Consider the following 10,817-nt stretch of genomic DNA (forward strand, 5'->3'; position numbering starts at 1 on the left):
TAGATGGAAAGGAGAGTACTAAAGTATTCAAAAGACATAGGTTATGACAATGATAAATGCATCAGTCAACATTCGAGGACGAATGTTCCAAAGGGGGGAATGATGTTACACTCTGCAGTATTACGACGATGTTACACCCCGTAGTATTGTATGTTAGATTTGTCGTAGGATAATTGATATAAATTCAAGGACAAGATTATTTTGAGGTCATAAGTATTATGCTATTTCAAACAAGTGATAAGTAAATTCGTGAAGGTGAGAGAGTAAGCAAATCGAAGAAAATGAGTTTCGTCGAAGTTTGACATTTTGGAATAAAATATGGTCTAAGCTATAATACCTAGTATTTGTGGACTAGTGCCATACAAGGTACCACATGACCATGATAGTAAGGCATATAAAATATGTTAAAAATGATTATATTTTAAGTAATTTGAGATAATTCTTAATTATATGGAAAATTAGTTAATTATTAGTTTAATGGGAGATTAACAAGCTAATTAGAAAACTGTGGATAATTATTAGGTGGGGACATCACCCCCATGTGGTAGCAAGTGAAAAAAGGACTCAAGAATCTAATAGTGACTCTTGGTTCATGAGACTAAGTGACATATTAAGGAAATTTTTTGGCTAAGTCATCACAATAGTTTGGCCCACACCTATGATAAAGACACCTATATATATCATTAAAGGGAAATGTTTATAGCTTCACCAAAAGTTCTTATGAGCCTACAATTATAAGATATTTTCCCTACATCATTCAGTATGATATTATGGTTACTAAGTAACAGATGGAGCCTCAAAACAATTCATATGAAACAGCATAATACTATAGCAGCGTGAGGTTGCGATTCTAAGGGAGTACGATACAATCTTTCTTAAGAATATCATATAGATTTTTCTCTACTTCGATCTCGTCGTTACGTGTTTTGTCGAAATTGATGTGTGTTGGAGGAATTGTCAAGAGAGTCGGCTCCAGTATGTTAAGGCTATTCCTTGTTTTCTTTTGGCATGATCCATACATTACAAACAAAATGAGCAAATGCATAACTTTCATAGATGACTCTATTCATAGAAGTACTAGAGGTGCCTATGTTCTTGATTCCCCATGTGTCACGCCCCCTTTTTTCCTTTCCCTCTTCACGGGGAGAGAGAGAGAGAAGTCCGGGTTTCGACATCATGGGGGTAATAACTCATTTCCTTTTGGGAATTTGGGTATTTTGAAGAGTCGCCACCTAACGGATTATGGTGCGTTAGGGCACCTAGAGTGATTAGCTCTTAGACTAGTTTGAATTACCAGAGATTTAGGGTAAGGGCTCGAAATAACATTGAAGGGAAGGTGTTAGGCACCCTTCTTGGTCTACAATGGTGGGTCCCAGCTGAACTTATACTTATGAATCAGTCTTTTTATCAAATAAACGATTTAAATACATACTTGCAAATAAAGGCATGTTTTGGACTCAAGTAATGAGATAGAATTAAGAAAAGAATTGAACAAGTTGCATACATATAAAAGGGTAAAGTTTAAACATTGAGAAAGAGGGGTCCTAGGTTGGTTAGCCTACATGATCACCTCACACAATGTCCGATAAACACTCCTCAATGAGAGGCTACACGTGACATTAGCGCGTAGTCATCATATCCTTTTCTACCCAAGTCCCTCCCCTTGGCCATAGCCAAAAGCGTTCTAGCAACCTTGAAAATGTCCTATGCATGCACTACCCGTCCCTTCCTTGTGGCCCTGGAGGTATTTTGGGACCTCTACTTTCAGACAGTTCTAGACCTTCCTAAGGTTTTAAAGGATAAAAATCTAGGCGTCAATCAAGAACAAGTAGGTCTGTATTTAAAGAGAACAAATTACAGGCTCACAGTCACCTCCACAAATATAACAAGTAAATGCACGTCTTCAAACAACAGTCAAGTATATAAGAGAAAATCCTAGAACATGATATTTAGGTGAGCAGGGATTATACAATATTGAATTAGGACAAAGTGTCAAAATCCTATTTGGCTTGCCTACTGATTTAGACCTATTAAATCTGAACAATTTTAAATGACAAAGCACAATTTCAGAGTTGCAGAATTTGAATCGCCCTATAGGCTTGCCTAAACGCAGAACAGTGATGTCCTAAGAGCATGATATCTACATTGATGCAGTAAAACAATGAATAGTTTTTAAACGGACACTTGGGATCCTATAGACATGCTTTCTAGCGGTGTTGATTTAAGGTAGTGTTTGAAAACTCATTTAAAAAAGCGGACAATTGATTAAACTAATTCAAAATGAAATAACATGGATTAAACATATTTGTTCAACTAAACAGATTTTTAGTTCTATAGGCAGGATTTCTGATTTCATTTCCTATAGGCATGGTATCTAATTGTTAAGATCTGATTTTTGAACTTATAGGCATGATTTCTAGTGAGATGAATGTAAATACATGCTGTAACATCAACTGAACTCAAACACTTTACACTCTATAGGCATGATATCTAATTATAAAGTTGATTTTAACCCTATAGGCATGATATCTATTATTGAAAGCCATTTAGATCCTATCGGCATGATTTCTACTATTGAAGCCATTTAAATCCTACAGACATGATTTCTAATATTATGAAAGCAAAGCAAACATAGCAAGTGCATTAACACAATCCTATAGGCATGGTATCTACCCGATTTACCCAACATATATAACTACCCACCCCTTTTCACTAGTCACCCCAATGTTGTTTATGATTAATTATTATAGACCAGCTGAATAAATTACATAAAAAAATAAATAAAAGAGAAGAAGTTAACTATAGGGAGTCTGAAGCAGGCCCAAATGACTTCCCAAGCATCCAATAGCCTCAAATGTCAAAGTTCCATAGACAGTATCATGTCTAGGTGTGTCAGAGTTCCCTAAGGACCTCAAGGATCTCGGGGCAGTGCTCACACCTAGACTTTTCTCAAACAGTAACCGATTTAGGTGCAGTGTAGAAAGGCCATCTCTGAAATGCCAAAGTTCAGAGAGATCTTAAGGATCTTAAGGTAGTGCACATGCCAGAGGGGCAGAACCTAATATTCTAGGAGTAATGTGAGAGTGCCTGGCATAGTTTTGAAATGGTTTTGATATAAAAACAGTGTTGGAAAAGGCTCAATTAAGTAAAGAAGTTTTATGAAAAATAGGAATTGACTAGTAATAAAATAATTCTGAAAATAGTGAACTTGTGAGAAATCAGCAAACAGTTTAAACAACATCATTCCGACACAGATTTCACTCAGAGAGTATGGGAATTGGGGACACATAGAACATATTAATGTAACAACAAGAGCACAAAAGTTTCTTTTTTTTTCCAGAGTTCTTTATATGATTTAGGAGTCAATCACACAGTTATAAAAGAAATAGTTGAGAACATAGTTATACTAGGCAAAGTTGAACATAGGGTCATAAGTACTTAGGGAGTAGTAAGTAACCTAGCAAAGTAGATTACTATCAGGAATTGGGTAAACAAACAGACAGACAATCAAACATACATACATGGAGTAGAGTCAAATTGAGACATGTTAGAGAAAGCAATAGACAAGTCATCAGACATGTTAATCATAAGTTGAATAGGTAGTACTCAAATATGCTAAGTGAAACCAGGATTTAAGCATGCTAGTTACATATAGAAAAGCCAAGTGATAGACATGAATCAGTAAACTAATGCAGTAAGAGAACACATAGAGTTTTTAACTTGTAATTAAATCAGAACATACCAGTTAAGTAGAGAAACTACAAAGTATAGAGCAGTGTAGTGCAATAACTAGCCTTAGATTACAGTTGGCTAGTTCAATAGAAGTAGCAAGTAACAGAAAAAAACAGAAAGCTTTATGTATAAGAGAGAGTTTTTGAACTAGTCTTGTTGTTGTCCAAAACTTAGAATGGGGGGGGGGGGTTATATAGTAATCAAAAACTTAACAAATAAGGTAAGAGATCAATTAAGTAGCAAAATCAAGGAAGTCACATGTAAATCAACAAGATTTTCCCTTAATCAAGGGACAATTAATTCAACGGTAAAACTTACTAAGCATTTAAGGAAAAGAATCAAGTAAAGTTTAGTTATATAATAAGTAATTAGGGGTAAATGAACAACAGTTTAATTAAGTAAATAAATCAGTAATAATAAGTGGAATACAAATAAGGCAGGAAAAACAATTAAGGCAAGCAAATTCAATCAAATTGAGTAAAGAGGTAAGAATCAAACGTTTAAAGGAAAACGTTCAAATTAAACTAGGAAATAAGGGATTCAGAGTAATCAAGGGTTCAAAAAGTCATGGAAGTTATCATGTTTAGCATATAAAATGAGGTAGAACATGAATAGTCAGGATTTCACATAGTTTAACAAAACACATAGTTAAATGACACTGATTCACTGAGAAAGATCAAGCATATAGAATTAGTGAAAGTGTTGAACTAAGAAATTCAGTAGAAGCATATTAGGACAAGAAAATGATGGGAAATTAGAAGAACCCAAAGCAAGAACACAATCAGATGTACTAATATTCAGAAACCAAACGAAGAACACCAAATATTAGGGTTTCTAGTAGAAACGGCTAAGGTTGTAGCAGACTCATAGAAACTAGTCAGAATATATGAGAAGCAAAAGTTTAAACACAAAAATTATCAAACAAATTTTAAAAGAAATTCCGGAAACCCTAGTTTTAGGAAAAGATGAAAATCGCTTGAAAATCACTTGATTCTTGTAAAGAGTCCCAAGGCTGTTGTAAAACTCACATGAAACAAACCCAAATCATCTAAGATCTGTATAGATCTAAAAAGTTTAGAAAAGAAGTTAGGGTTTCGAAGAGAACCAAAGAGAGGTGAAGGAACCTGTTTAGAAAACCATAGATAGAAGTCAATATAGGACGATCTTACTCAGAATCATACCGTAATGGCTTGAAACAGGCGAGGGAGGTGCTATAGATGCAAGTCACTAACCCTGGTCCCTTGAGGGCCCTGGAGATGGCAAGAATGATGTGAGGGAGGCCATTGGAGGCCTGAGAGGTGGTGAGAGGTCACTGGAGACGGCCATAGATGAGTGATGGCGTTTGGAGATTAGGGTTTAGGTTGAGAGCGTTTGAGAGCATAGAGGATTAGGTGACAACGATATAAGGTGGGAAATGAATTAGGGTTTTGGGGTATAGGTTGGTTTAATTAAGGAAAGGGGAAACCTGGACCATTGATCAAAATGATCAACGACCAGGATTTGGTCGGGTATTTGGGTGGGCAGATGGGTATTGGGCATGGGTAGATTTAGGTTTAAAAATTGGGCTGATATTGGGGTTGGATTTGGGCTAAAATTGAAATAAAATTAGGCTATATTTTAAATAGCCATTTTAATACTATATAATTTATAAAAATAATAAATGAATTTTCAAAAATAATTTCATGTAGTAAAATGGTCTAAAATAGTTATTTGACATTAATAAATATAAAACATCATTTTATGCATCAACAATGTAATTATGCATTAATAGGGCTAGTATTGCAAATATATGCAAATTAACTTAAAAAATGTAAATGCAATTATAAAAATGCACTAAAAATATTTAAATAATATTTTGGCAAAAATATAAAATTTAGATGACTAAATCACCACAAAAAAATAATTTGAAGGATAATTATTGGAAATCTTATAAGTAAAAAGGGAAGAAATAAATCAATTTGAAGCCTTTAAAATTATAGAAAAAATTATAAAAATGCTTATGCATGCTTATATATGCATATATGCTATTTTGAAAGTATATATATATGTATTAAAAATATAAGAAAAAATTGGGTATCAACAGTTGCCCCTCTTTACCCGAGAAGGATGAAAGAATTTTCGGGTAAAGAAATGATGGCCAATTTTGACCGGACAGGATGTTTTGAAAGACAGAGGTCGGACTTCAGTCTTCGAATTGCCTACATATCCCTAGTTTTACAGGAATCAGGCCATGTGTAGTTTTGAATTCATCGGTGGAATATACCGATGAAGTCATTTCAAGAATGGGCACGGGATGCAAAAGTGGCTATGGTGAGCGGTTGAGGTTTGAGACAGTTGAAGGAACTGGAGTGAGGTCGCTCCTGTTAGGATAGCAGTTTTTTACTGGTCACCTGCAGATAAAAAGATGCTACGAACATGTATTTGTACGAAGATTTAAACATGATGCAGATTCTCTTTTGGACCATGAAAGTTGTCTTTGGACGATTAGAGATGACGTCTTTGGACCATGACATCCTGGGCCATGAATTGTTTAGTGAGGTATTGACAGGCCATGAAATGATGTTCTCGGGCTATGAAAAATGGTGCCTCCGAACAATGACGCATTTGAATTATGATATGCAAATTTGAGGGATCCTCAGGCCATGGCATGGTGTCTTCTGGCTATGAGGATGATGCCTTTTAGACTATGTTTAGCCCATGATATGCAGCAAACATGATGTTAATAAGACAAGGCTTAGTCTTGTGAAATGAAGGGCAGAGCTTAGCCCGATTGAAAAGCAAATAGATAGTACTAGAAATTGCGCAATGTTTGTGCGAAGTGGGACAGTGCTTAGTCCCATGCAGATGGGGAGGCAAGGATTAGCCTTAGCAAATAGGGAGGCAAGGATTAACCTCATGCATGTGTGGAGGCAAGGATTAGCCTTATGCAAATAGGGGGCAAGGATTAGCCTTATGCAAGTATGGAGGCAAGGATTAGCCTTATGCAAATAGGGGGAAAGGGTTAACCTCATGCAAGTATGGAGGCAAGGATTAGCCTCATGCAAATGTGGAGGCAGAGATTAGCCTCATGCAAATATAGAGGCAAGGATTAGCCTCATGCAGATATGGAGGAAGGATTAGCCTTATGCAAGTATAGAGGCAAGGATTAGCCTCATGCAAGTACGGAGGCAGGGATTAGCCTCATGCAAGTACGGAGGTAGGGATTAGCCTCATGCAAGTATAGAGGCAGGGATTAGCCTCATGCAAATATAGAGGCATGGATTAGCCTCATGCAAATATGGAGGCAGGGACTAGCCTCATGCAGTTATAGAGGCAAGGATTAGCCTCATGCAGATATGGAGGCAAGGATTATCTTCATACAAGTAGGGAGGTAGGGATTAGTCTCATGCGAGTAGGGAGGTAGGGATTAGCCTCATGGAAGTAGGGTGGCAGGGATTAGCCTTATGCAAGTATGGAGGCAGGGATTAGCCTAATGAAATTATGGAGGCAGGGATTAGCCTCATGCAAATATGGAGGCAGGGATTAGCCTCATGCATGTAGGGAGGCAAGGATTAGCCTCATGCAAGTATGAGACAGGGATTTGCCTCATGCAAGATAGGGAGGCAGGGATTAGCCTCATGCAGAGAACAAGTAGCCAATAAGAGTAGTATATGTCTTAGATGGAGATGTATATTCGGTGTTTGATGGCCTGATTGATAGTAATCTTGCTACGTGCATATATTTGCAGATGTTATCGTTACGTCAGATGTGCCTGCGTTCAAAGAAAAATTGTAAGTTCTGTGAGGGGGAGGTTGGTTCGTGACCTCGTGTACTGTCCTTATTTTGCTCCATTATGGAGGCCTTTTTGAGGGCCCCTTGGTAACACCTGACTGTTACGAAAATAATTTTTTTGAAAAATATGCAATCATTGATAAAAATTGAGTCATTTTACAAAAGTATTGATATATCAAGTAATTTTAGATGAACTAGTGACTGTAACACATCTCAAAGGCATTGCAGCTCTCTTATATTGAAATTTTGAGGGTCCTCCTCAAAATTCTGCCCCAGTTTGGTAGATGATTTTTTGACCGTTTGCAGATAATAGGCTTTGCTGAACCTTCTTCGAAATTTTGAGAATCCTTCTCAAAATTCTGCCCAGTTTCTTAACCAATTTCTGACTTTTTGGCATGCGATGGCGTCGACTGGACTTGCTCCAGAATTTTCAGGGTCCTCCTCAAACTTTTGCCCCGGTTTTTGATCTTGGGAAAAATGGAAATTTTATTATGATATGACCGAACCCATATGGCTACCTACGTATCCCCTATCAAACGGGAATCAGGTCAAGCGTAGTTCAATTACATCAGATGAGGAAATGTAAATAAGTATAGTATCTCTTGACTGCGTTTGAATTGATTGGTTTTGGCCAGATTTCTCCATCCATTTCTGCAAGTATGAGTGCTTTTCCTGTCAGCACCCTGTGAACCATGTACGGACCTTGCCAGTTGGGAGGGAATTTCTCCTTGGCTTCAACTTGATGTGGGAAGATCTTCTTCAGCACCAACTGACCTGGTGCAAATTGCCTTGGTTTGACCATTTTGTTGAAAGCTCTGAACATTCTGTTCTGATAAAGTTGGCCGTGACACTACATTCATCCTCTTTCTATCGATAAGGGCCAATTGTTCATAGCGACTCCTTATCCACTTTACATCGCTGAGTTCAGCTTCTTGTATGATTCTTAAAGAAGGAATCTCTATCTTAGTTGGGATGACATCCTCGGTACCGTAAACTAACATATAGGGAGTTGCCCTAATGGATGTGCGAGCTGTGGTGCGGTACCCCAATAAAGCAAAAGGTAGCTTCTCATGCCATTGTTTGTGGTTCTCTACCATCTTCCTTAGTATCTTCTTGATGTTTCTGTTGGCGACTTCTACGGCTCCATTCATCTGAGGTCTATAGGCTGTGGAATTCTTGTGCTTGATTTTTAAAGTTTCACACATAGCTTTCATCGGATTACTATTGCGATTGGCGGCATTATCAGTAACAATGGACTCGGGAACTCCGAATCGAAAAATAATATGATCTTTGACAAAGTCTGCGATGACTTTCTTGGTTAGAGCTTTGTAGGATGCGGTCTCTACCCATTTTGGGAAGTAATCAATGGCCACCAGAATAAACCTATGTCCGTTTGAAGCAGTGGGCTCAATCGGACCAATAACATCCATCCCCCAAAAGGTGAATGGCCAAGGAGAGCTTGTTACATTGAGATCGTTTGGTGGCACTTTTATCATATCGGCATGCACCTGGAATTGAAAGCATTTGCGGACATACTGGATGCAATCGGTCTCCATGGTCATCGAGAAGTAACCGGCCCTAAGTATCTTCTTAGCCAAGACAAAGCCATTCATGTGCACTCCATAGGTCCCGGCAAGTACATCCTCAAGTAGCTTAGAAGCTTCCTTTGCGTCGACACATCTTAGTAAACCCAAATTAGGAGTTCTTCTATACAAGTTTCCTCCACTGTGGAAGAAGTGATTGGACAATATCCGGAGTGTGCATTTCTAAGTGTGATTTGCATGCTCCGGATATTCTCCCTTTGATAAATACCCCTTGATGTCATGGAGCCAAGGCTTTCCATTTGTTTCTTCTTTAACAAGGGCACAATATGCCAGCTGATTATAGATCCTCACCGGAATGGGATCAGTATAATTCTTATCTGGATGTTGTATCATAGATGACAAGGTAGCCAATGCATCGGCGAACGCATTCTGAATTTTGGGCACATGTCTAAATTGTATCTTCGTGAAGCTCTTTCTCAGTTCCTGCACATGGTGCAGATATGAAAACATCTTGGAATTCTTGGTGGCCCACTCTCCTTTTACCTGGTGCACAAGCAAATCTGAATCACCGATCACCAGCAACTCCTGAATGTTCAAGTCGATTGCCATATTGAGCCCTAGTATGCAGGCTTCATACTCCGCCATGTTGTTGGTGTAGGGAAATCTGAGTTTAGAAGATACCAGATAATGTTGACCCATTTCTGAAACCAAAACTGCTCTAATGCCCACTCCTTTGAAATTTGCAGCCCCGTCAAAGAACATCCTCCAACAATCGTATGCTTTGGTAATGTCTTCTCTTACGAACGACACTTCTTCATCAGGAAAAGAAGTTTTCAAAGCTTCGTATGCTCGCCCCACCGGATTTTCAGCAAGGTGATCTGCCAATGCTTTTCCTTTAACCACCTTTTGAGTTACGTAGACGATATTGAGCTCACTTAACAGTATCTGCCATTTGGCCAACTTTCCAGTCGGCATGGGTTTCTGGAATATGTACTTTAGAGGGTCCATCTTGGATATGAGGTATGTAGTGTATGCACAGAAGTAGTGCCTCAATTTCTGAGCTGTCTAGGTCAAAGCACAACAAGTGCATTCCAGTAAAGAGTACCGTGCTTCGTAAGGTGTGAACTCCTTACTCAGGAAGTATATGGCCTGCTCCTTTCTTCCTGTCTCGTCATGTTGTCCCAAAACACATTCGAAGGCTCCATCCAATACAGATAGATAGAGTAGCAAAAGTCGTCCTAGTTCTCGCGGGACCAGAACTGGTAGTGTAGACAGGTACTCCTTGATCTTGTCAAAAGCTTTCTGACCATCCTCTATCCAGCTTGTTTCGGCATCTTTCCTTAGCATCTTGAAGATGGGTTCACATATGACTGTGGACTATGCTATGAATCGACTGATATAGTTGAGACGTCCTAGGAAGCTCATCACGTCCTTTTTGCTCATAGGTGGCGGTAGTTCCTGAATAGCATTGACTTTGGACGGATCCAGCTCGGTCCCCCGACGATTGACAATGAATACCAGTAATTTTCCTACGGGAACCCTGAATGCACATTTTGTGGGGTTCAGTTTCAAGTTATACCTCCTTAGCCTGTCAAAGAACTTTCTCAAGTCCTCTATGTGGTCTGCGACCTTCTTGGATTTGATAATGATGTCGTCCACATACACCTCTATTTCCTTGTGTATCATATGATGGAAGATGGTTGTCATGGCTCTCATGTAAGTAGACCCAGCATTTTTCAGACCGAATGGCTTCATTTTCTAGCAATATAC

The 10,817-nt window shown here is 38.5% G+C and overlaps 1 protein-coding gene across 1 annotated transcript; it reads right to left on the reverse strand.

Annotated features, from left to right (window-relative positions):
• Positions 1-9,269: 9,269 nt before the first annotated feature.
• LOC138890099 (uncharacterized) lies at positions 9,270-10,022 on the reverse strand. Its single transcript, XM_070173456.1, has one exon. It carries the CDS (start codon positions 10,020-10,022, stop codon positions 9,270-9,272), a length of 753 nt encoding a protein of 250 aa, XP_070029557.1.
• Between the last annotated feature and the right edge of the window lie 795 nt (positions 10,023-10,817).

Source organism: Nicotiana sylvestris, chromosome 4 (genome assembly GCF_000393655.2).
Source record: "Nicotiana sylvestris chromosome 4, ASM39365v2, whole genome shotgun sequence".
NCBI classification, from domain to species: Eukaryota; Viridiplantae; Streptophyta; class Magnoliopsida; order Solanales; family Solanaceae; genus Nicotiana; species Nicotiana sylvestris.